General features: G+C 47.3%; 1 protein-coding gene across 1 annotated transcript in view; it reads left to right on the top strand.

The window, feature by feature from the left end:
* SREBF2 (sterol regulatory element binding transcription factor 2) overlaps positions 1-26926 on the top strand; it is a 57777-nt gene that overhangs the window by 13730 nt on the left and 17121 nt on the right. The window contains 11 exon segments of the mRNA XM_043562744.1: positions 10301-10738; positions 11763-11944; positions 12618-12764; positions 14146-14227; positions 14230-14366; positions 15653-15767; positions 15954-16135; positions 17642-17834; positions 18420-18601; positions 21192-21468; positions 23180-23349. Coding sequence (XP_043418679.1) covers positions 10301-10738; positions 11763-11944; positions 12618-12764; positions 14146-14227; positions 14230-14366; positions 15653-15767; positions 15954-16135; positions 17642-17834; positions 18420-18601; positions 21192-21468; positions 23180-23349 — 2105 coding nt within the window.

Raw genomic sequence — 26926 nt, forward strand, 5'->3', positions numbered from 1 at the left:
GGACTTGGACTTGTTTCTTCCTGTGTAACCACCACCATCACTTTTCAAGAACTTATGTGTCAGGCACTGTTCTAAGTACTTTACACGTATGGACTCTTTTATTTTTTTTTTATTTTTTATTTTCAACGTTTATTTATTTTTGGGGGGACAGAGAGAGACAGAGCATGACAGGGGAGGGGCAGAGAGAGAGGGAGACACAGAATCGGAAACAGGCTCCAGGCTCCGAGCCATCAGCCCAGAGCCCGACGCGGGGCTCGAACTCACGGACCGCGAGATCGTGACCTGGCTGAAGTCGGACGCTTAACCGACTGCGCCACCCAGGCGCCCCTCAGCTAATGTTTCTTGAATGCGTGTCTTAAAGGATGTGTCTTTACTGATGTAAAAAGACTGTTCTAGAAAGAGCATCTTGTCAAGGCAGAAAGTCTCATTTGGAGAATAATTTAATCATTTGGGTAGGAAGGTGTGCTCACAAACAAATAGCCAGGCAAAAATATCTCTCCCCTGTTCCCTCGGTGAGTCAGTTACATGCATGCTTACCCTGAGATTAACCTTCCATTAGCTTTGAACTTAATATTGGAAGTAATGAGATGGATTACATAAGCACCCCCCTCGACACCCCTTCCCCCAAATTCTCCTTACTTTATTGTTACTCCAGGTCTCTCTTGCATCTTTCTCCCAAGTGGTGATGAGCATAACTGTAAAATCTAAGAAATGTTGGTTTTGTAGAGGAAAATAGCATAGAGGAGAAGTTCAGACCTAAATACAATCTCAGTTCAAATCTTGGTTCAGCCACTTTGTAGTTTGGGGGGGGGGGGGGTTGGGCAAGTTATTTAATTTATTTGAACCTTATTTTCCACACTTATTAATAATACTGGTCTCAGGGTTTATATAAAGTACCAAGTATCAGTGTGATAGCTATTACTGTGTTGTCCACACAGAATCAATATGAAATGAATTTGATTTTAGTCATAACCACCTCTGTAATTTTAAATAAAATGTAAATGTGATTTCCAGTTAGAAAATAAGTTTATTAGTTTTGTTGCAGAGTTATTTTTGCTTTTAAACATCAATAGCATGACCACTGACTTTTTTTCAGGGGTTAAATTAGAATCTAACCTGGAGATGACACCCTTTAGTGTTTGTTGTGTTAAAAAAAAAATAATAACAACAACAACAAAAACAAGTGTCTGGTTGGCTCAGTTGGTTAAGCGTCCAACTCTTGATTTTGGTTCAGATCATGATCTCATGATTGTGGGATCAAGCCCAATGTTGGGCTCTGTGCTGGGTGCGGAGACTGCTTGGAATTCATTCTCTCTCTCTCTCTCTCTCTCTCTCTCTCTCTCTCCACCCCCCCCCCCGTCTCTCTCCCCTCACCCTGTCCTCCCTCTGCCCCTTGTTCACTCGTTCTCTCTCTCTCTCAAAAAAAATTATTATTATTTAAAAATTTAAAAAACAACACTGAAAGAATCAAATACATTTTTATGTTCTAGATGTATGGACAGGAGTATATATGGACAGGAAAATAAATGTAAAATGTGTATATATCAGAGTTTGGATTATTCCCATACTTACAAGAAAATTAGCCTCAGGGAGATTTTTTTTCCAAAGGCAGCACAGCAATTACATTCACAGATTCATGGTTCGGTTTTGCTAATAGATAGCCAGGTCTTCTTCAGCCAGTACTCTTTGAACTTCTACTTGGGAATCCCTTTTCGGTTTGGCCTTCCAGTTAGTTCTTGGTTTAGCTTTTTTTTGATATTCTGCTTTTCTCCCTTAATATGATTCTTTGCCACACTTCCTTCACACAGTCTCCAGGAGGTGGCCTGTTTCCCAAGGTAGACCACCTTTTAGAACCTCATATATAACCAGACCTTTTCTTTAATCAGTTTTCAGAAGATTCTCTTCATCAGTTGATGAAGTTATCCAAGTTTCTGTTTCAGCTATGCTGATACCCTCTCAAGTCAGAATTCAGCCCTGAGTTTGTGCTCAGAATGATACTTAATGCGTTCACAACGTTAGGGGGTTCTGGGGAAGCCAGCAGCCCCCTTGTATGAACCAGCATGAGCAGCCGCTGAGCCAGAGGGATTTCTCTTCCTAGAACATTGTTGGATGACTCACTGTTCCTTCTTTAATAAAGAGAAGGACCAAGTTCATCACCATGAGCTATAGAATAACCTGTCATGATTTGATCCTGACTCCTGCCCAGCCCGGTGCCCTGGCAGTTGTCCATTCTCTTCAGCAGCCCACTGTGCCAGCTCTGTGCCTCCAAGCCTTGGTTTCTGAAATTCCCTGGGCCTAGAATTCCCTTTGTGTGCCCAGCAGCCTTCAGTCCAGTTCCCACAAGAGGCCGTTCCACCTGCACCTTCCCTGTGTCCTCCTTGCTGCTGTGATTGTGAATTTTTTATCATCTCTCTAGGCCAGCACACAGTGGGTGCTCCACACGGTTTAATCCTTTCGCATTTACATACCCACTTCACCAAAAGTAGAAGCTTTGCAGAAATAGCAGATTTGTCCAGATTTCCCAGGATAACCTGAATTTCAGAAATATCTTGTCCCATTGTGAGGTGACATGTCCCTTCCAGTTTTGGTTCAGAAAGCATAAATGCCATTTTTACAGATTGCATGAAAGTTGCTTTGGGGAGCATTTCAGTGAATTGATGCCAGTGTTTTTAACTGCCAGAATGGTTAGTACTTGGAGAAGTTTAGGGGAGTGGAAGATTTTGTCCATGTGCTTGTGAAGCATAATCTATAAGAAAAGCATTAAAAAATATACGTTCCTGTATGTAATGTGGCAAGATAAAATTTTTTGAATATTAAAAACCTACTCTTAGCTAACATATCATCAGCACATATCAGAGATTTGTTAACATTATTAATGAGAAAACCATCAGGATGACAAAGCTGGATCGAAAGAGAATGTAAGAAACTGATATTTACATAGTTTTTACAAAAAAGCATGCAGGAATAAGATTGCAAGTTTAGATGCAGAACTGGTTAACGTCCTACAGGGCAATACAAACAAAGTTTATCTTTTTTACCAGAGAGAAATCATTCGCAATCTAACAATTTTCTACAAGTGAACATCTAACTTTACCTAATCTGTGATAAATAGCAGGTCAAAACAAGTTTGTTTTGGGGTGCCTGGGTGGCTCAGTCCGTTGAGCAACTGACTTCTGCTCAGGTCATGATCTCACGGTTTGAGAGTTCGAGTCCCGCATCGGGCTCTGTGTTGACAGCTCAGAGCCTGGAGCCTGCTTCTGATTCTGTGTCACCCTCTCTCTCTGCCCCTCCCCCTCATGCTCTGTCTCTCTCTGTCTCAGAAATAAATAAATATTAAATAAAAAAAAACAAGTTTGTTTCCACAGAGCATCGGATGACCTTTAGTAGGCACGGTAAGTACTATTACCTGTACTATGACTTTAAAGGGACACAGTATAATATATATATATATATATATATATATATATATATATATATACACACACACACACACACTGCTTTGTTTTCAAGTTTTGGGTAATTTTTCTTAAATCATAATTGGGTTCAAGAGCTCAAAGATGGCTGGGTCTGAGGTAGAGAAGAGTCCTTGTTGAAAGTCATTTAAGTGGTTTTGAAATGGAATTATGGAATTCAGAAAGGAAGAGGGTGGTAAGGAGCAGAAAAGGTGTGCTATGGCAGTCACATTCAGGAAAGATCTCCTCCCCAACTCCCCTCCCCCCACAAAGGCATGTACGGATAAAAGGAGGGGGTATTTTTCCCCCAGGTGGATGATGAGCAAAGGTGAGTGGGAAGTGAAATTCCTAGGAGTAGGAGGGAGCAATTGGCAGGAAGTTTTGAAACTTGTGTTTAAGAGATTTGATTTGATTTGAAAGACTGTTGGACCAACAAGATACTCACAGAAGACACTTGTCACTGGGTAGGAGGCTGTGGTTGAAATCAAGGCAGAGTATGGAAGTGAAGCAAAGAGATAACTGTGATACCATGAAAAGAGGCTTGCCAGGAGTTCATAGTAAACTTAGGGCAGAGGGAAGAAGAAGAAAGAACAGTTGAAGGGGGTGCTGAAGATCACTCTCCTGGTTGAAACTGAGAGCTGGCTCGGGTCTCCTGCTGTGTTGGACCAGAGAGTTCAGGACTGGCCAGCTGGGACTTTTTGAGGCTGCCCCTAACATCCAGCTGGGCAGATAGGAAGAGAGAGATATAGGGAGAGGAGACCAGAAGACCGTTTGAGAATGACTTTGGCTTCCCTTTGTGCTTTCTTTTTCTCTTAATTTTCAGATGTTTCATTTTATTATGTAATATTTGATATATGCAGTGACACATTTCTGTGTTATGAAACACAGGCATTTGAGAACCCCCACCTCCCTGCCCAATTTTCTTTTGTGGTTTCTTTGCCAGTAAAAAGAGTTTACTCATCCCTCGCTTAAAATATAGGATGCCTGAGTCACTAGTTTGCCATCCTGTGTCATTCAGCCCTCCTCCAGACTCCCTGTCCCCCAGGAAGGTGACCCAGAATCCCCTTGAAGTGCCTGATGCTGTCCCTGTGCTCTGAGTGTTTTAGCAAATGTGCCCCCTGGTGTTTGAAGTGATTTTAGGCACCCGGTTGCCTGTGATAAGTGTCCCTATGTTCCTTATATTCTTGCATTTCAGGGTTTCTGCGTTGATGGGTTTAGTCAACAGCCCAGTTCTTGAACTGCTCTCCTGGGCGACCTGAATGGGGGTAACTAACGTTTCAGGTCCCGAGAACGCAGTGGTGATCACAGATAGCAAAATGGAGGAAGGAAAAGTTATCTATTGACCCTCAGGTGTGATACTGGTTTGATTTTTTTTTTTTTTTTTGATCCTAGGAGGGAAGATAAGATCTTCAGCTTGAAAGCAGGATACTTGTTTCTTAAGCGCACTTGTTGTGAATTAACTTTTGTGATTACCTCCCTCTCGCTCACTGGTTGTGGTCCATCTGATTCCCATCAGCCTGCAAACATCATACGCCATACTTATTTCTGTGTTCTTATGCCTGTTGGTCAGATCCAGTGTGAAAGATTAAATGAACAACACATGAAGAAAGTTTAGGTGAATATCCTTACAATCTTTGGGATGAGGGACTTTTTAAGTGTAACACAAAAACCATGTCATTTCATTACATAATATTAGCATTTATATACAGTCAGTTCTGCCATAATGCAACATATACCTTCATTAAAAATCATTGCACTAAGCAAAACTGTGTAACACAAACCATAGGGCTTATGGGGAAAATGAGATTCGGGTTACAACGCTCAAAATCTTTAGAGGTGACCAAAAAAAGATAGAGAAAATAAAAAGACTAAGAGCTAGGGAAGGAACCTAATAAAACAGCTCTGTTTTACAGATACGAAGTGGCTAAGAAGTACATAAATGCCACAATAAATAGGGTCCCTTACCTTTAAAAAGACCTGAGGTTTGCTTGCGGAACTGGGCGTTAGAAGTCACAGCCTCTGAGTTCCTATGAAGTGATGGACGGAGGGCTGTGTGCCATCTGATGTACAGTGCTGTGGGGCTCTCCCAAACCATCACGTTCTATCCATCATGGCTGACACGGAATACTTTTCATATTTTATTAAGTAAAGGGAGGAGGGTACAAAATAACATCTTCAGTGTGACCCCTTTTTTGTAAAACTGCTCACACACACATGCATGCTTGTGTAGAAAGGACACATGGAAACATTGACAGTGGATGTCTCCGGGAGGTGGAATGGCTGGGTGACTTTTTAATTTAATTATTTTCTGGAATTTTCTATGGTGAATGTTACTTTTACAGTTTTATTCTATTTTTAATTTTTTTACGTTTATTTATTTTGAGAGAGTGTGCACATGCACAAGCGGGGGAGGGGCAGAGAGAAGGAGAGAGAGAATCCCAAGCAGGCTCCGCGTCATCAGCACAAAGCCCAATGTGGGGCTTGAACTCACGAGCTTGAAATCATAACTTGAGTCTGGATCAAGGGTCCTACACTAACCGACTGTACCACCCAGGTGCCCCACTTTTACAATTTTAAAAAAGACAGTTACTTTCAAACATTATCTAACACAAGGTGGGTAATAAATACAAAATATAAGAATAAATGACCTACTTTGTAAAATTGTGCTCTCAGCACCTAACTGGGCTAAGTAGCAAATGGCCACTAAAGGATTGTTGGCTGACTGCAGTTTGGAGGCCGTGTTACCTCATTTGGGGCTTTAAATTCTTTATTCCTGACCAAAGTTAATCTGCCCAGATTTCAGGTCACCTCACTCTCAGGTAGATCCTGCTAGCTGGGCTGGACAGAGTGCTTTATGTTACCTCCAGGTTGCAAGCTCCAGTAAGTGCGTGTGAACTTGGTGTGTCTTTGGATGAGGCTCCAGAGTTGTTGCAATGCACAGGTGATGGCTGCAGCCTCTGATTTTGGTTACCTGCTTTTAAAGGGACCAAAACCCAGGTGTAGTTTCTTGCGGCCCAGGTTACTTTATTAAGCAAACTTATCCCTTTAAGAAGCACCTAAAAAACAGGAGTGTGGGGGCACCTGGGTGGCTCAGTCAGGCGCCTGACTTCTGGCTTCGGCTCAGGTCCTGATCTCACAGTTCATGAATTCAACCTCCGCCTTGGGCTCTGTGCTGGCTGCGCAGGGCCTGTTTGGGATTCCCTCTCCCTCTCTCTCTCTCTGCCTCTCCCCTGCTTGTGCGTTCTCTCTCGCTCTCAAAAATAAATAAATAAACTGTAAAAAACATGGGGGTTACCTGGGTGGCTCAGTCAGTTAAGTGTCCGACATCAGCTCAGGTCATGATCTCAAGGTTCACGAGTTTGAGCCCCACATTGGGCTCTCTGCTGTCAGTGTAGAGCCTGCTTCGGATCCTCTGTCCCCCTCTCTCTCTGTCCCTCCCCTGCTCTCTCTCTCTCTCTCTCTCTCTCTCAAAAAATAAACTAAAAACAAAAAAAAAAACAAAAGAAAAAACCAGGACTGTGGCTTAGTTGGAGAGGGTAACCACCAGGAGCATCGGTATCAGGTAAGCTACAGTTTGCAGGCCTGGAGCTCCAAGGAGACCCAAGTTGGCTGGCCCTCCACTCACCATGCAGGTTCTGGAACTTCATTTTTCTTTTTTTTCTTTTTTTAAACATCCAGTTATTCTTTTTTTTTTTTTTTAACGTTTATTTATTTTTGAGACAGAGAGAGAACATGAACGGGGGAGGGACAGAGAGAGAGGGAGACACAGCATCGGAAGCAGGCTCCAGGCTCTGAGCCATCAGCCCAGAGCACGACGTGGGGCTCGAACTCATGGACCCCGAGATCGTGACCTGAGCTGAAGTCGGACGCTTAACCGACTGAGCCACCCAGGCGCCCCTGGAACTTCATTTTTCAAAGCCCCATAAAACCTGTGTCTTCTCCAGGCTTCCCTTTTCTGAGTTTCATGGCTCTCGGCAGAAATGAGAGCCTGTGTGATTGCAGCACTCCAGTGATCGGAGTGGGGAACACGAGGCATTACGATGCTCCCACAGGGTACAGCCTGGAGCTTTAGCGCAAAACTGCACCCGGGGTGGGCCTCCTGCGCCCTGGTTCTCCGGGCCTCGTTCCGGTTGGCAGGGCCTCCCCGTCTCTGTCACTGCAGACCAGATGGGGTTCCGGGGAGGCCTGGTGTGCCCTGCTGGAGCAGGGGCTCAAAGAGCCTCTTCCCATTACTTCTTCCTTCAAACGCTTGGTCTTAATGGGCCCCTCTGCGCCACTCAACCCAGTGCCTGTCTGCCTGGCTGCAGATAACACCACTGGAGCTTGTCGTGTGGGGGTTGAAAAGAATTTATTTTTTTAATTTAAGCAGTTGCATCCCATCTGCCTACACACTCTTAACCTGCTTTGTGAACAAGCTTTGTGACCTTTGCAGGTTACTTCACTGTGTCAGCCCCTGCCTTTCTCCACGAAAGTCTTTGGAGAGCTCTCAACCAGATGGGATCGGGGAGCCAAGTGCCCAGGCAGTAGGTGCTCTGGAATTGCCACTAATAGGGACCTTTGTAAGGGTCTGCCCCTTGCCAAGCACTTTGCACAAATTATCTTTGTTAATCCTTACAACAAAGAAACGGAATGAGTATTCTTTTTCTTTTTTAATTTTTTTAATGTTTATTTATTTTTGAGAGAGTGCGTGCGAGCAAGCGGGGGAGGGGCGGGGGGACACAGAATCTGAAGCAGGCTCCAGCCTCTGAGCTGTCAGCACAGAGTACAACGCAGGGCTCAAACTCACGAACCATGAGATCATGACCTGAGCTGAAGTGGGGCGCTTAACCGACTGAGCCACCCAGGCGCCCCCCGAGTGAGTATTCTTAAGGCAGCCTTTTGTGGTGAGGAAGCCAGGATGTAGAAGGGTGACTTACCCATCACACACTAGGTGGCCTCCTGAGACCCACCTAGTACCAAAGCCTGTGCCCACCTACCAGACCTCTGGCCTCTCTTGCCTTGTGTCCACCTTAGCTTTCTATGGATGTGATGTTCTTTTGGCTCACAAACCAGGTGTTGATTCCCCAGAGTTGGGATTTTTATGGGAACTCTGGGAAGCTCAGCAGTTTACTAGGTTTCTCTTAAGCATTTTCTTAAAAATTTTTTAGAAATCTTGTGTTGTCCTTGGAATGTGTCAGCACTAAATTGTGTTTTGTTTAAATTTTGTGCTGAGTTTCAGGACATTTCTTAGTTTAATTCCTGGACGAGGAATTGGAATTGGTTGGTACCAGTTACAACGTGGCAATGTGCCCATTTCTCCCTCCCACATACAACAGGCTGAGTGTAGAGGGGACGCGGCAGAGTGTTGAGGTGTTGGTAAATAATACCACTACGTAGTCATTTAATCTTACGAGATGCTGTTTTGCCAGCAGGTCGAACTGCTGAGTTTCAGTCCTGTATGGTCACCCTGGAAACCCCCGTAGCTTTCTGCTTACCTAACATAAAGACTCTTTGTAGCCCAGACCCGCTACCTCCATATAGAGCGTGTACACACACACTGTTAAAGACCTAGGAGGGTCTTGCTGGTGGACAGTTTGGGGGAGTGAAAAGAAGTAGTGGCTTTTTTTGGTTTGTGTTTGGTTTGGGGAATTTTGGTGACTAAGAGCATCATGCGGCCTTGAATGTTTAGAGAGGAGGGTGTACAGTTCAGGGGCAAGCAGTAGCCACTTAAGGACGTACTGGAAGGGGGAGGAAGTGAAGACAGTGGAAAGAACTGTATGTCTGAAAATACCTGGGACAAAGCCGAGGCCCCAGACTTCTAATGGGGACCAGCCCTAAAGGGAGGAAGGAGTTGTGATATGACTTGTTAGTTGTGGATTAACTTGGGTTTGGGCAAGTTTTGAGGAGGACGAATTAGGGTAAGAGGCCCTGGAGGCAGGCTTGAGGCCCTTTGGGCTGGGAATTTAGGGGTCCCAGGTACTTAGAGCATGATCTAGACAGGGGCCATGGCTTCCAGGTGGACATCCCCTTGGTCTCACAGACTCCTTGCCCAGAGAGAAGGGACACAACCAGGGGAGTATCGGGGTGGGCCCCCTAGAGCATAGAGCCCAAGGCTGGGGTTGCTCTGCCCTGACCTGGCAATGCGTGCACCGTGGTGCAGTGGAAGAACAGGAAGCTGGGAGGCAGAGAACTGGTTCTAATCCTCGCTGGGCCCTGATGAGCCATGGGACCTTGGCCAAGTTATTTCACTGTTGTGGACTTCATATATGATCTTTCCATCTACTCCACCCCTAACGATCCATGACTTCATCATCCCTGGGTGTTCCTGAGGGTACCAGCAGTGCCCAGGGATGTACCTTTCTTGGAGAGAAGGCCCAGAGCTTAACCTGTGGTGAGGAGGGAGGGCAGCCTGGGGTGAGAGCCTGACTCCCGCATTCTTGCTCTGCCGCGGAGAGCAGTGCCAGAGACTGGAGGTGCTCCAAAGCCTTAAGACAGCCACTACCCACTTCCTGCCCCAGTGTCCCTAACTGTAAGATGAGACCAGCAATAACTTCCAAAGGCTATACTCACCCAGCACAGAGATAGCTCTTGTTTGGCCTGACTGATCAGGAAAGTTGGTAGAAAGGGCCTGGAGGTAGGGTGGGGAGAGAGAACATCCAAGAGATGAAGTCCTGCCCTATTGCCATGTGGTTTGCCATCTCAGCCCAGGTGGTTCACCTCCTAAGAGGGAGGGGGAGGTTTCCCCGACCCATTTCTGCGAGGGCCATGGGAACACCTTTTGATTTGCAGGCCTCCATTTCTTAAGCAAATTTGAAAGTTGCTAGATGTTTTGGATGGCAATAGAATGACCCCTTTTTATTTATTCACAGAGATGCTGCAGTTTGTCAGCAATCAAGTTGGAGAGTTCCCTGACTTGTTCTCCGAGCAGCTGTGTGGCTCCTTCCCCAGTGGCAGCGGGGGTGGCGGCAGCGGTGGCAGCAGTGGTGGCAGCGGCAGCGGCAATGGCGGGGGCGGAGCCGTGGACCCCTCCCTGCAGCGGTCCTTCAGCCAGGTCCCTCTACCTTCCTTCTCTCCCTCGGCCGCTTCCCCCCAGGCTCCAGCCCTGCAGGTCAAAGTTCCCCCCACTGCAGTTCCCACCCCACCCAGGGCAACTCCCGTTCTTCAGCCCCGCCCCCAGCCCCAGCCCCAGCCTCCAGCTCAGCTGCAGCAGCAGACGGTGATGATCACCCCGACATTCAGCACGGCTCCCCAGACAAGGATCATCCAGCAGCCTCTGATATACCAGAATGCAGCTACCAGCTTTCAAGGTGATTCAGAAGTCAGATACCATAGTGACTGGTTGGTTCAAAAGTTTATGTGCCAGTTTGCAGACCTTCTGAGGCAAATCGCTCTGTCCTTTTGGGGATGACAGAATCCATCGGTTTGGTCCCTGTCTGAAGGAGTTTTTGGTAATGGGCAGTGAGGACAGTGGGTACAGGAACCGTTCACATTCTGCCTCTTCAGATACCTTAATATCTATTGTGCCTGCTTCAAGGATACTTGGTCGAAGAATCTAACAAGCATAGTAGACACAGGGCTATGCTAGTAACTAGAGCTACAGGCTGGAATACAATGAGTCTAGAAACTGACCCAAGCACCAGCCAGCCCTTGGCACCTATAGATTGAGAACCATTCATTCAGCAAACATCTCCTGAGCACGTACTACAGAGACTATATGACTCATAGCAGGTGTTAGGTCTCCGTGCAGCAGGCCTCATACTAGGCCTTCCGTGGGTGGGGGGGCTGAGTGAGTGGCTTTCTCTGCTGTGCTTTGCCCAGTGCCTTTGCATCAGATTTCCCTCCGACCCTTTGGGGAGCCCTGGGCGGGATTGGTATTACTCTGAATTTCAAAGGCTCTGACAGTTCTTCTATGTGCTTCGGGGGGTTTAGGGGCTGTGGGGAGGCAGCAAAGCAAAGAGCTGAGACCATCATCCCAAAGTGCATTTTCCATTCTTTTCATGAGAGGAAGTGAAGCCCCGTGGAGTTGTTGGTTCTCTGTATCTCTGAACTCCCTTGCTGGGTGCAGTCATTTGCTGATTAGCTCCCCTCACCTCCACCCTAGCACCCAGAGCAATAAAATAATCTGTTCTGGTTCTCTCAGAAATTGATGCAGCTCTCATGGAATGTTCTTGTTATCTAGATTAGCTTGTAAATGGTCGTGCACATCTTCTTCAGCAGCAGGTGGGGAGTCGGGAGCGTTCTGAGGCACCCTGTCCTCGGTTATTACTGCAGCTACAGTGACAACAGAGTGCATTTCTCGTCCATGTGACTTTTCCCTCCTCTTCTCCCAAGTCCTTCAGCCTCAAGTCCAAAGCCTAGTGACATCCTCCCAGGTGCAGCCAGTCACCATCCAGCAGCAGGTGCAGACGGTGCAGGCCCAGCGGGTGCTGACGCAGACGGCCAATGGCACGCTGCAGACCCTCGCCCCGGCCACGGTACAGACAGTTGCTGCCCCCCAGGTGCAGCAGGTCCCGGTAGGTGGCTGGTGAGGACCCAGGGAGGCACCGGTTGGGGCTGGTCTTTGGTTGAAGGTGTGGTCCACATACTCAGAAGGACCAGCGGAGTGTAAGGGAACGGCATTTGGGGTGCCTGGGCCCTGTGAAGCACCAGTGAGCTCGGAATGGAGACCTGGCTAAGGTCTCATCTGTAAGTGTAGACTGGCCCTCACAGCCTCCATAAATGCAGGTGGATTGTGATATTTAAGCATCCGATGGGTGTAAAACTGGAAAGAGGTGTGCTAAGATATTTCTGAGTCATGTATCATAGTGGACCATATTTTCTTATTACCAAGGTCATTAATTAATCTTTGGAAAAAAAAAATCCAGGTTCTTCCTTTCTGCTTCTCAGCCATGTTCCTGGCTTTCCTGAGTTTGTTCAAAATCGGACCTCCCTCCCCTCCACCACCCCCCACTCTGCCCCTGCCAGGTGCTGGCACTGCCGTCTTCGAAGCCTTTCACCCTTAAAACCCAGGACCCTCTTTAGCTATACTCTTTCTCCGTCTCAACCCAGTAATCAAGTTGTGTTCTCAGTTTTAGGAACATGTTATTTTTTCATTCTTTCCTGGAGGGAGTCTCTGTGTAGTAAGAAAGTAAGGCAAAATAGAAAAATAATACTGCCTCCTTTTCCTTTTCTTCATTCTCCATCCAGGTCCTGGTACAGCCTCAGATCATCAAGACAGATTCCCTTGTTTTGACCACACTAAAGACAGATGGCAGCCCTGTCATGGCCGCAGTCCAGAACCCAGCCCTCACCGCCCTCACCACCCCCATCCAGACAGCTGCCCTTCAAGTACCAGTAAGAGTTGCCTTCCTCTCTGTCCTCCCTTCTCCCCTCTCCTCCTCCTTTCTTGGAGGCATTAGGCATCAGAGATGTTAACAAAGCCTCTACACAGGGTGGGCAGATGCAGAAGCTCCATGGAATGTGTCACATTGCAAATATACCCCCTTTTAGTCTTTTTTAACTCCCAGTTCCTGGGCAGCACCTCTATACAGGGCCATCAGTATGGAGGACTCTTAGGTCCTGCTGATGGCGTTTTGGCTTCTGAAGGACCCCCAGGCCCACCAGGCAGGGAGGGGCTCCAAGATGAGGGACATGGAAGGCACCCATCCTTGGGTTGTAGGGCCACTGCTATTTTCAGCATCTTGCGGCAGGAGAGTCCAATAGAGTCAAAGGTGATCAGAATTTGGAAGTAAGTTTTATTCATAGAAGCCAAGAACTGGAAACAGCCCACACATCCAGAAAGAGCTATTGATACATACAGCTGCTGAACCTCAGAAACAGTGTGTTGAGCAAAAAGATGCCTGTCACAAAAGAATTCATGCTGATGATTCCATTTATATGAAATTCAAGAAGAGGGAAAACTAAGCTGTGGCGATAGAGGTCAGAGCAGTGACTACAAGAGGGAGAAGGGACAGGCGAAACTGAAAAGAGGCACAAGAGAACTTTCTAAGGGGATAGAAATGGCCTGTGTCTTGGTCTGGATTATCTTAGTTACACGTCGTATCCCAACATAAAACTCCGTCACACACTTAAAATGTGTGTCTTTTATTATGTGTGAATTATTTCTTAATGAGTGGTGAAGTTGAGTGGCTTCTTATTTGTTCATTGGCCGTTTGGATATTGAGGTCGTTTAGTGAAGAAGATAAAACTAAAATTAGTAAAAATAGAAACAGAGGAAAGCAGAGCTGATGGGGGAAGGAGGAAGGCCTCTACAGTTGGCCTGCTTATCTAATAGGATGGCTCTGTCAGTTCTGCCCTTGTGCATTTTGATGGCCAAATTATATTAGGAAATGCAGCAAGTGACTGCACTGTCATATGAAAGGAAAAGATGTACCCCACACCAAGAGTAAATTTTCCTTATATGCGAGCTCAGAGGTGGTTAATGGTTTGCCCGCAAGGCAGAAATCATGACTTGTTTCAGGTACCCCTAGATCAAAGGTTGAAACCTATTTATCCATGTTAATCCTATTGTGGTGTGGTTTGTTGACAGTGGTTCTGAAAGGGGCCTAGTAAGTAAGGTACCATGGCTCCTGCAGCTTCCTGGGGCCTGACTTAATTGAGGAGAGGGGTCAGACCAGGCAATGCCACGTGGCCAAGGCCAGCAGTTTGTGCTGTGAAGTTGCTTTACTCAGACTGACCACGGGGTAACTCTGCCCCGTGTCTGTGCTTGTTCTAGACTCTGGTGGGCAGCAATGGGACTATTTTGACCACAATGCCTGTGATGATGGGGCAAGAGAAAGTGCCCATTAAGCAGGTACCGGGGGAGTCAAGCAGTTGGAGCCCCCCAAAGAAGGAGAAAGGCGGACGACTCACAACATCATTGAGAAGCGGTATCGCTCCTCTATCAATGACAAAATCATCGAGTTGAAAGACCTGGTCATGGGGACGGATGCCAAGGTAGGTGCCAAGCAAAATGGTATTTCATGTCCCACAATTTGCCCTCCACTGGTCTTTACTGTGGGAATTTTGGAAGACCCAGATCCAGTGAGTGAACATCAGGATGGTTTAGAGGTGCTTTCTTATTAATTAAAGCATCTTGGGGTTTTTTCAAGATTATAAAATATTAACCAACATAAGGGAACTGTTGGGGATTGGAAAGGCAGTGACCTGCCTAGACCTTTGAGACTGCTTTGCAGTGATCATGGGTCCCTGTAGCCCAGGCAGAGGACTGCCCCCTGCTCACCAGCAGGCAGATGCAGGACTGTGTGTACCGTGGAGTCGGCTGGTGGCGTTGCCACCATATGTTTAATTGTGTTCAGGGGTGGTTAGCAGTACTGTACCTTTGAGGGAGGAGACAAAATGGAGATTGGGTCTTTAACAGCAAATAGAGGAAATAGATTTTTCATTATTTCTGGTGTTTCAGTGAATGTGTCTTCTGTCGTGTAGGTGTTTTTTTTTTTTCCCTGTTATCTGTTTATCTTCATCTCTATTTTTTAAATTATTTTTCTTGTTATTTAGCTTTTTGCTTCCTCATCTCTGTTTTGAAAGAAAATTTTATATTCCTTGTAGCCTATAGATCTGAAATGTACTAATATAACTTTACTTAAGGTAGCTATCCAGCAACGCTCTGGTCTTTTGTCGTTTGTTTTCTTTAACGTCTTTTGGTTCCCGGCGCCTGGGTGGCTCAGTCGGTTAAGCATCCGACTTCAGCAGGTCATCGTCTCACAGTTCGTGAGTTCCGGCCCCTCGTCAGGCTCTATGCTGACAGCTCAGAGCCTAGAGCCTGCTTCAGATTCTGTGACTCCTCCTCTCTCTGCCCCTCCCCTGCTCGTACTTTCTCTCTGTCTCTCTCTTTAAATTTAATTGTTTAATTTTAAAAAATTAAAATAATAAAGTTTTATTTTGGTTCTAAGATTATTATAAGAAGTGGGAGTACTAGCTAATTTTTATTTATCGAGTGTCACTATGCACCAGACGAGGGGCTACTCTCTTTACATGTATTATCTCATTTTACCCTCACTACAAGCCGGTGATTCATATATTATCATTATCCTCATTTTAAGGACGAGGAAAATGAGGTTCACAGATGTTGGGTAACTTGTCCTGGGTTGCACAGCTAACCAGTGAGTGAGGCAGCATCTGAACCTGGAGCCACACCTTCACCCCATGAGCTCTGGGTCTCTCCCCTCTCGCTCTGCAGCCTGCAGCGATGCCACTCTCTTTTCACCCATCTTCCTTCCCAGATGCACAAGTCTGGCGTCCTGAGGAAGGCCATTGACTACATCAAATACCTGCAGCAGGTTAATCATAAACTGCGCCAGGAGAACATGGTGCTGAAGCTGGCAAATCAGAAAAACAGTGAGTAAGCTCACTTCCGGTTGTAGAAGTCCTGTGCTGGGCACTGGGGAGGACCCACTGATGTGTACAGGGTGCCTTCAGAGGTGAAGCAAAAGCAAGGACCATGTGCCCCTCACCCAGCCCAGCCCTGGCCCAGGCGGGGCTCTGTAGAAACAGACCATTTGCCAGATGTGGTTTTCTTTGCAGAGCTCCTGAAGGGCATCGACCTAGGCAGCCTGGTGGACAATGATGTGGAGCTGAAGATCGATGACTTTAATCAGAATGTCCTTCTGATGTCCCCTCCGGCCTCTGACTCAGGGTCGCAGGCTGGCTTCTCCCCCTATTCCATCGACTCTGAGCCAGGAAGCCCTCTGTTGGATGATGCAAAGGTATGAGCTTCTGAAATCCCCTGATCCTTGGATCTTCCCCATCTCTCCTGAGTTAATTGTGGAAGAAGCTGCCAGCAAGGGCCAGGCCAAGCGTTCAGAGGACCGGGGCTGGAGAAGACTAGGAATTCAATGAATTAGTCAGGTCCTCCTGTCTCCCCCACCCCCACAGAATCTGCTTGACTGGTTCAATGTCGTCTGGTCTTAACTGGTCCTTGCTGAAAGAGCCCATCTGAGAGGATTAAGGGCCAGATTCAGAACGGGAACACACAGCAGCTGTCACGCCAGCACGAGGAGTTGCCGGAGGCGCCTCATTACATCCTTCGCCCATAATGGGCCTGGCAAGACCACTTTTTGAGGTTGTTCAGTTGGTTTAGGGCAAGGCTGCCTCTGGGTCCTCTTCTGGAAATGATTACAATTTGCAATCTAACAAAAAACATTCCAACCCAGGGCCTTTAATTGTCAAAGAAAGCCCCTGGCAATTGTTTAATGGAATTAGCCAAAAGAGGCTCGAGCCTAATGATCTAGCCTGGGGAACCTGCAGAGACCATTGGCAATTTCTGACTTCGAAAGCACAAACTTCCCTTGTAGCCTAAGTTTTTGATCAAACTGTTGTAGTAACATGTACTTAATTTTACTGACGGAGCTCTAGTTTTGAAATATTTCATAAATGTGATTCTGTTTGATAACAAAAGACCATATGGTAGATACGTTGAATTAGCTAGGTATCTGTCCTCAGAGGACATTTTCAGATGGCTTTCAAATTTCGAAAAGGAGTGGTGCAGTATGTGCACTCTGGGATCCAGGGAGATCTGGCTCTAGGCTTCCTCCCTTAGAGGAAGGCTCCCCTGGCAGGCAGGCCTCTGCCTCCAGTTGTCCCTCTGTGAAATGGGGAGGGAAGAAAAGCAACATGATGCTTTTACAACAGGCAGACTCCCGCAAGCAGATCCATACTGAAGTTAGATACCTTTAATCAACTGTGCTGATGTTTAATTTACACACAGTAAAACACACCTGCATGCAGTTTGTTGAGTTTTAACAAGTATAGATGCATATGTAACTATCACTGTAATCAAGATATTTCCATCACCCACAAAGCCCCTTCATATACCATGGCGGGTAGTTCACACAACCCCCTCCAGCCTCAGACAGCTACTGATCTGCTTTCTGCCACTTCCGATGAGTTTGTCCGTTGTGGAATTCTACAGAAACAAAATCATGCATAATGTTCTCTTCTGTGACAGAGCTCTGTTTTATAAGTAGGACTCCTCTACCTTTGGTCTTCAGAACATGTCCTTGTCTCGGGTGGCAAGAGGGCGAGCGTGCCAGGGTTTGAGAAGCAGTGGGAGAGCTGTGGACTTCTTAGTTGCCTCCTGGCTCTATTCCTGTCTGATTTGGTGGTCTTAAATTTAAATCTCCCAGTCTGACTCCAGTACATATATAAATGTTAGTAAAATGCTGCAAAAACCCATGTGATGTTCATTCCAATCTCTCTCCCCTGTCTTGAAGGTCAAAGATGAGCCGGACTCTCCTCCTGTAGCCCTGGGCATGGTGGACCGCTCTCGAATTCTGCTGTGTGTCCTCACCTTCCTGTGCCTCTCCTTTAACCCCCTGACTGCCCTGCTGCGGTGGAGAGGGGCCCCCAGCTCTGACCAGCACCCGTACTCTGGCTCCGGCCGCAGCATACTGTCCCTTGAGTCAGGTAGGTAGAGGGCCCTTCGTGCCACCAAAGCATAGGTGGGCTGCCGTGGCAGGAGATGGGCCCTGCGTGTGCAAAATGCTCTGCTTATTCACGGGGTCCCGAAGGGCTTTTGTCGCAGGCCTGGTAGGGACTGGCATAAGCCACATTTTGGAAGTAGCAGGGCAAGCCCAAGTTCAGTAAGAACAGAACAAATCAGGAACCCACACTGCTGTTGTCATGGGGGCAGGGATAAGGGAAGTGGGGGTATACCTATTTGAAGGAAGATGTGATATTTTTGCCTGAGTCATGAAACCAGTGGTCCGACCCCACCTTGACTAACACAGACTTTTGTGGCACCCAGCTCCATAATGACAAGGGCTACAGGGTTCCTGTTTAGGCTACAGAACTGTCCCAGATTTGCTGATAGTGATCCCTACCTAAAGCATTTAGACATTGTTACTAAATGAAGCAATCTTGTCATCCACACTTCTTCCGAAAGTGAGGTAAAAGGCTCTTAAATGCTGGGGGTCACGAGGTGCCCTGCGGTCCCCTACGGCTGCTCTGGGAGGCCTTTCCTCCTGGCTCAGCTGAGATGTTCCTCTTTAGGCTCTGGGGGCTGGTTTGACTGGATGATGCCAACGATCCTCTTATGGCTGGTGAACGGTGTGATTGTCCTGAGCGTCTTTGTGAAGCTGCTGGTCCACGGGGAGCCAGTGATCCGGCCACATTCACGCTCCTCGGTCACCTTCTGGAGGCACCGAAAGCAGGCAGACCTGGACCTCGCCAGGGTGAGTCCTGCCGTCCACCTCCCCCCTTCCTCCCCCAGGCTCAGCTGATAACTCAGTGACTTACATTGAGTAGCCAGTGTATAAAGTCCTGTCATAGGTGCTTGGGGGTGGCAAGAGCAGGACGGGACCCTGCCCCTGAAGTCGCAGGGCAGCAGGTGAGAGGACACCTATGTGTCAGTGATTCTGCAGACATGGGAGGATCTGCAGTCTGTGCTGTGACAGAGGAAGAAGAAAGTGCTGCAGGGGTTGGGGCAGGAAGGACAAATTCTGGCCGAGGGAATCTGGGACCTGAGCAGAGAGTGGTCAGGGAGGGAGGACCTTCCAGGTGGAGAAGTCTTGAATAGGTGGGTTATTTGGGGATCAGCAGGTGGGTCAGTATGTCTGGAGTTATAGGATATGTCTGGGACAGGTGAGGGCTAAGGCTGGAAGTGTATCTAGGGCCCAAATTGGAGAGGTCTTTGACTAGTAACTGATTTGGGGATTTTTTCCCAAGGAGAACCAGGAAGGTTTTTGAGCAGGAAAATTAGCTGAATGTTTTCTTTTGAAATCAATAAAGAGGGGCACCTGGGTGGCTCGGTCAGTTAAGCATCAAACTTCAGCTCAGGTCATGATCTCACAGTTCATTGGTTCAAGCCCCACATCCGGCTCTCTGCTGACTGCCTGGAGCCTGCTTCAGATTCTGTGTCTCCCTCTCTCTCTGCCCCTCCCCCACTTGAACTGTTTTTCTTTCTCTCTCTCAAAAGTAAACAAACATTTTTAAAAAAAAATAGGGGCGCCTGGGTGGCTCAGTCGGTTAAACGTCCAACTTCGGCTCAGGTCATGATCTCGCGGTCCGTGAGTTCGAGCCCCGCGTCCGGCTCTGTGCTGACAGCTCAGAGCCTGGAGCGTGTTTCAGATTCTGTGTCTCTCTTCTCTCTGCCCCTCCCCTATTCACACTCTGTCTCTCTCTGTCTCAGAAATAAATAAACGTTAAAAAAAATTTTTTTTTTAAATAGAAATTAAAAAAAAAAATTAGAAATCAACAGGGGCGCCTGGGTGGCTCAGTCAGTTAAACGTCCAACTTCAGCTCAGATCATGGTCTCATGGTTCATGAGTTCGAGCCCCATGTTGGGCTCAGAGCCTAGAGCCTGCTTTGGATTCTGTGTCTCCCTCTCTCTCTGCACCTCCCCCACTTCCACTGTGTCTTTCTCTCTCAAAATAAGTAAACATTAAAAGAAAAAAAATTTTTTTAAGTAAAAAAAAAAAAAAATAGAAATCAACAAAGGAAAATTTATGGGGAGGATTCTGGGGCAACACACAGCATCAAAGGAAGAGTTAAACGTCACATGTCAGAGGCACCAGAAGCAGAACAGTCCTTGGCTGCAGTACGCTACAGGCCACCCTCCCCTCCTGCGGGCTGCAGTGCCCACAAGAGAATCTGATTGACCAGCCTGGAGCCGTCAGCCATGCCAAGGGCTGTGGGTACTGGAATGTAGATGTGGTTGTTGGGGGCCTATCCCTTGAAGCGGGACTATTCCCAGAAAAAAAGCATCTTAAGATGTGTGTCTTAAAGGCAGGTTCAGCTCTGTGTTTAATGAATGTCATTCTGGCAGCTGTGTGAAGTGTGGGGTTGGGAGGAGGGGGCACCAAATACACAGAGGCAGGGTCGCGGCTCCTGGAATAGACCTGTCGAGAGGTGGCAAGAACCTGGAATGGAAAGGAAAGACTGACTTGGGAAATATTTGAGCCGTAAAGTGGAATGGAAATGATGTGGCATTGACTCCAGGGTCGGGAGCGCTGGAGCTGTGGGATCCTCTGTCTGAGCGGTGTTACTTGAAGTGCCGTGAGAGGGCCCTGGGGGTGAGAAGGGACCAGGAGGCAGGTGTGTTCTAACACACCAGAGTGTGTTAGAAGCCGTGTGTCAGCTGGGAGAGGGTGCTCCCTTTGTCCCGATCCACTTCCCATAATGGTGCAGGGAGGAAATACGGGTGTCGTAATCACCGCAGGACACGGGAAAGGAGAGGATGGCTTCGTTCTGTTTCCCATTGATGAGAGAAACAGACAGAAAGAGGTCTTCCAATACAGAGCCATAGATTCTCCATTAGAACCTCTCAGGCTGGCAAAGAGTAGTTCATCCAGATCCTTGGTTACAGTAGTTTTGCCATGTGTTTGTCTAAAGCCGTGGTTCTCAGAGAGAAGCGGTTTCTATAGGTGGGGGAGGGTGGGACTGGAGGACCAAGAATTTGCATTTCTAACAAGATCCCAGGGGCTGACGCTACTTGTCTCCAGGAACCACACTTTGAGAACGTAAAAACCTGAAAGATCATCTAAATCCATTTTATCGTCTTATGTATAAAACTACTACGGGAATTTGTGAATAGTATTTGATCATAGATAGACCACAGTACAATCCCAATTTAGTAAAAAAAAAAAAAAGCCGGGAGAAAACATATGAAAATGTCAGCAATCATTCTTTCTGGGGGATAAGGTTCCTAGTGATTTTTTTACTCTGATAATCTAGGGAGTGAAGGGAGGGTAAAAGTTTTTGGTAAAGCAAAATAAAGAGGCCACAGCAAGGCCAGCGAACATTATACCTCTTGCTGCTTTCTAGGGGGATTTTGCGGCTGCCGCGGCCAATCTACAGACCTGCCTATCAGTGTTGGGCCGGGCGCTGCCCACCTCCCGCCTGGACCTGGCCTGCAGCCTCTCCTGGAATGTGATTCGCTACAGCCTGCAGAAGTTGCGCCTGGTGCGTTGGCTGCTCAAGAAGGTCTTCCAGCGCCGGCGGGCCACCCCAGCCACTGCAGCAGGCTTCGAGGACGAAGCTAAGGCCAGCGCCCGGGACGCAGCCCTGGCCTATCACAGGCTGCACCAGCTGCACATCACAGGTGAGGCGGGGGGGTGCGGCTACCACTGCCGGCTGGCCTTAAGGTGCCCCGTGCCATCTCCACCCTGGCTTGGTTTGCCAGTTTTTGGTCCCAGTTGAAGCCCTTTTTACACTACTCTTCTCGAATGGTTAGACAGGCCTTCCACCTACACTCATGGCTGTCAAGATAGCTCGTTACTGCAGCTCATCAGTTTAAGATGCACATTTTTTCACATTAACATCTCTACCCTTGGGTTGTGTCCCTTATTTACACAGTGATATGGAATCACAGAGATATGGAATGGGTGAATTGGCACTGTTTTTTCCTTAGTGGTACCTAAAATTAATAGTAACTTAAAATTGATGTCCTCTTAGATTCAATGGAATATCATTTATTTCTTTCAACAAACTCCTGCTCTAAGGATAGGCAGGCTGGTCAGCAAGCGAATGACAGTTTAGTGTGGTAGTGGTAGCAGAGGATGGGCCTTCAGTCGGGAGGCGGGAGGGAGGGGGTACTTGTTGAGGAGGGTTTCAGGAAGCTTCCTGAAAAGTCTTGGCTTTGCATGACAGGATGCGTAGAGGACACCAGCTGTGTGGAAGGGGATGTGCCTTCCAGGCAGAAGGACATTCCCAGGGAGGAGCCCCACCTGGGGGCTGGAACTATACCAGCTGGGATAGTTCCCATCACTCATTCCCTCCACATTTGCTGGATGCTCTGTGCACCTGGCTTTATACAAGGCACTGAGAGGACAGGTGACTAAAGTATGGTCCCCACATTGCTTCCATCCTCCCTCCCCTGAAAAGAGAAAGCCAGATTGTGCCTCTTGAGGGAGACCAACACCCGATGCCTGTGCAGAACAAAGTGTAAGGGCTGATAAAAAGACGGGGCAGGCAGGGTGGCCCCGTGGGAAGAACGTGGGGCTGATGAGGTCAGGAGGCCTGGCTTGGCCACCGTCTGGACCTTTGACATGGGGCCACCCCTGAAGCTGAGCCTCCCTTAGCAAAACGAGGGGACTGCTCGCCCTAGCCACCTCCCAGCCCTGTAGTGCGGACCAAAGCAAGAAACAGCATGAAAGCCTCACAGCCTGGATGAGCCCCCGTGCCTATGCAAGGACACTTTGGCCCGTGACTTCAAGGTCACACCATGTGAGCTGTGCGACCCTCATATGGGAGGTGTAGTAAGCTTTTCCTAGCCTTCCACCTACTAACCCATGATGTGTCTGGCTGTCCTGGCTGTTTTATGTTACTTCTCCCTCAAAAAGATGCGTGCTTATATACTGTAGATTCTTTTAAAATGAAAATAAATTAACGGCAATTTTTTTTCGTGTTTTGTTTTCTAATTTTTATCACCTCCTCCGATATTTGGAGGCATAGGGTGTGTTAGCAGAACATGGTTGTGCTGTTGGCACTGTTTGGAAAATGTTGCAGTGCACATCTCCGAGTCCCATACAACAGCCTGCAGTCGTAGTGGCTCCCATTTATACGTCCCATGTGCCATGTGCCGGGTACTTAACATGCATTTTCTCTGGTCCCCAACAGCCTATGAGGTAGAAAGGAACCTATGCGGTAGAAAGGAGCTACTGAGTCGCAGAGCCTAGCATCCCATCCAGGACCATCTGATGACAGAGTCCAAGTACTGTCTTCAGTCCTCCTGCTCTCACTCTGACTGCACTAGAGAAAACCTTGGTTTGGAGGAATGTGTTAACATCAATGTCTGTGTCTGCCTGCCACAGGGAAGCTTCCTGCAGGATCTGCCTGTTCAGATGTGCACATGGCTTTGTGCGCCGTGAACCTGGCTGAGTGTGCAGAAGAAAAAGTCCCGCCGAGCATGTTGGTTGAGATCCATCTGACTGCTGCCATGGGGCTCAAGACCCGCTGTGGGGGCAAGCTGGGCTTCCTGGCGGTGAGTACCCTGCAGGTCCCCTCTGCAGACTTGCACCAAGCGCCCTTCCCCAGCCAGGAGCTAAGATGCAAAAACGGGTGTGGGTCTGCCTTTGGGTGCTGATTATCTAGAGGAGTAGGTATTCATCCACTAGGCTATTTCACAAATATTTATGGCACTGAACCAAACAGACCCCCCTGCCAAAAAAAAAGAAAAAAAAAAAAAACCCCAAACCCTTATGGCTCTTACAAGCAGAAGTGGGACATTTTGGCACCTGAAGTAAGATGGACTCAGTGATACAGAGTGACCTGGATTCAAGGGGTTAAATATATGACTTCTGCTCTTCAAGTGGTCATAAAAAAAATTTTTTTTTAAGTTTATTTTTGAGAGAGAAGGCGCAAGAGGGGGGTGGCGTAGAGGGAGAGAATCCCAAGCAGCCTGTGCACTGTCAGTGCACAGCCTAACATGGGGCTCAAACCCACAAACCATGAGATATGACCTGAGCCAAAGTCAAGAGTCAGATGCTTAACTGACTGAGCCACCCAGGCGCCCCGTTGTGGTCATAAAGATTTTTGAAATTTTCTGATTGTGTCTCCTGGTGTTTTTATTCACAAAGAAAGGTAGTGATTACATACCTTAATCACAGCACTGTGAGTCCAGAAACGGGAAACCGTGCACATCTTCAAGGAACTCAGGTCAGACCCAGGGCAGGAACTGCTGTTATCAGGCGCCTCCGTTGTGCCCGGCATGGGGCCAGCCTTGGGAATTCACAGTTGGCTAATTCACAGTCCTTGTTATCAACTAGTTCACAGCATCTGCTGACCTCAGGCTTTCTTACTCCAGCAGAAACAGGCATGTTTTATTCGGTGCTCTCTTTGAGTAGGCTGCTGAATACATCAGCCGTGTTCAGAACAGAACGATCACATCTCCGTTTGTTGGCATATCTCAGTAATGACACTGATGAGCTGATGAATAGGAATGTGCCCTGTGGTGACACTGATGTTTCCTGAAGTGTGTCACCACAGTCTAGGTGACAGAGAGCATGGGAAAGCCCAGTGTACTTTCTGTGTCTCAATCTTGTCTCAGTGACCCTAGATAACATGTTCGTTCAGCAAATGTTACTGAGTCCCTGCTCTAGGCCAGGCATCCTCTGCAGTGGAAATGCAGCAGTGAGCAAGACATTTGCCCTGTCCTCAGGGAGCACACAGTCTGGCAGGGAATTCAGACAAGGAACAGGCCTTAAGGACAGTAGGTGAGTGCAAGGCTTATTTGGCTGCCCAGAGAACACACTGGGCTCTTAACCCAGTCTTCAGAGAAGTCAAGGTGGCATTTCCGGGCAAGGCCAATCTAGGCTAAGAGCAGGAGGCATCAGCCAGGCTGTTTCCCTATTCCATTTGTTTGTCCTAATGTCTGATAACATAGGCATGTTATCACACTTGTAACTTCGTGCCCCCCCAGAGGTGTTTTGAAGACCTTAATTTTATCAAAATACAATGCACATACAGAAAAATATGCACATTTTAATTTACAGCTTGTAACAACTGCCCAGAGCCAAGAAGTAGGACTTCTGGGGCACCCAACTGGCTCAGTTGGTGGAACATGTGACTCTTGATCTCAGGGTTGTGAGTTCAAGCCCCATGCTGAGTGTAGAGAGTACTTAAAAATAAAATCTTTGAAAAAATAGAAGAAGAGGGTGCCTGGGTGGCTCAGTCAGTTAAGTGCTGACTCTTGTTTTCAGCTCAGGTCATGATCTCACAGTTTCTGAGATTGAGCCCTGCATTAGACTCTGCACTGACAGCATGGAGCCTGCTTGGGATTCTCTCCTTCCCTCCCTCTGTGCCCCTCCCCCGCTCATGCTTGTGTGATCTCTCTCTCTCTGTCTCTCAAAAAAAAAAAAAAAAAAAAAAGAAGTAGGACTTCCCATCATGCCCAGAAGTTTTTGCAGGCTTTCACTCACACTGCCCCCTTACAAGATAACCATTATTCTGAATTCAGTCACCATAGTTTAATCTGCCTCTTCATTTGTTATTTCTATAAACTTTTATTAAAGTTTACTTATTTGTTTTTGAGAGAGAGTGTATGAGCAGGGGAGGGGCAGAGAGAGAGGGGGAGAGAGAGAGAGAGAGGGAGGGAATCCCAAGCAGGCCCCGCACTGTCAGCACAGAGCCCAGCTTGAGGCTTGATCTCACGCACTGTGAGATCACGGCCTGAGCCAAAATCAAGAGTCGAATGCTTAACCAACTGAGCCACCCAGGCGCCCCTTTATAAACTTTTTGTTAAAGTATAACATGCATGTGGAAAAGTACGTAAATCATAAGTGCACAGTTCAGTGACTGCACAGAGTGAATGCACTCATAAAACCAGCAGACAGATCAAGAACAGAACATGACCAGGACCCCAGAAGTGTCCCTTGAGCCCCCATGCAGTTAGCAAACTACCCCTACCCCTAAGCTCTCCAGCCAGAGCGATCACCATCCTGATCACTTCGCATGTTTTGCCTCGGAACTTTGCATGAGGGGAGTCCTACAGTATGTGCTTTTGCTCAGTGTCATGTGTGAGATTCACATATGTTGTTGCATATAGTTATGGATGGTCTATTCTCATTGCTTTATAGTATTCCATTCTATGACTAGACTTATAGATGGACTGCTGAGTTGTTTCCTGTCCTTGGTTATTGGGAATAGTGCCGTGGTGAACATTCATCTTTTGGTGAGCATAAGATTGCATTTCTAGGGCTGGTGTTGCTAGGTCAGCGGTTACGTGGATGTTCAGCTTTGGTAGATGCTGCCCAACGGTTTTCCAAAGCAGACGTACCAGTTGCCACTCCGCCAGCAGTGTATGAAAGAAAGTTACAGCTCCACATCCCCACCGAACAGAGGATAGTGTCCTCTCTGGCCCTTCTGGTGGTGCCTGATAGTTTTCACTTGTAACTCCCAGGGGATTAGTGATGTCGAGCACCTTTTCATTGGCCGTTTGGATCTTCTCTTTTGTGAAAACCACAGAAGAGTCCTACCTATTTATTTGGGATGCTGGTCTTTTTATTGATTCAAGGAGTTCTTTGTTCTGGCTCCAAACCTTTGTTGGATGTGTGCTTTGTATAGATCTCTCTCCTTCTGGGGCTTGCCTAGTCTCTCTCTAAATGGCGTCAACTGATGAGCACAAGTTCTGAATATTTGTCAGATGATTAGTCTTTTCCGTTACATACACGTTGTGTCCTGTTCAGTGAATCTCTGCCCTATCTCACTTGTGAAGACACCTTCCTCTGTTGTCTGCGAGACACCGGACTTTTTTTTTCCACATCCAAGTCCATATCTACCAGGAGCTGATTTTTTGTATGAGATGGAGGTGGGCATGCAAGAGCTACTTTTTTTTTTTCCACTTGAATGTCTCCCTGCCCCAGACTCTTATTAAAGTGACTGTCCGTTCTGCTCTGCACCAAGTGGTACTTTTTTCATAAATCAAGTGTCTGCATATAACGAGTCTGCCTCTGGATGCTCTGATCTGTTCATTGCACAATACCACACACCCCTAATGGTCGAGTCTTCTAATATGTCCTGATATCTGGATGTATCAGCCCTCTAGCTTTAGTGACTAGTGT

This window comes from Prionailurus bengalensis, chromosome B4 (assembly GCF_016509475.1).
Source record: "Prionailurus bengalensis isolate Pbe53 chromosome B4, Fcat_Pben_1.1_paternal_pri, whole genome shotgun sequence".
Taxonomy (NCBI): Eukaryota; Metazoa; Chordata; class Mammalia; order Carnivora; family Felidae; genus Prionailurus; species Prionailurus bengalensis.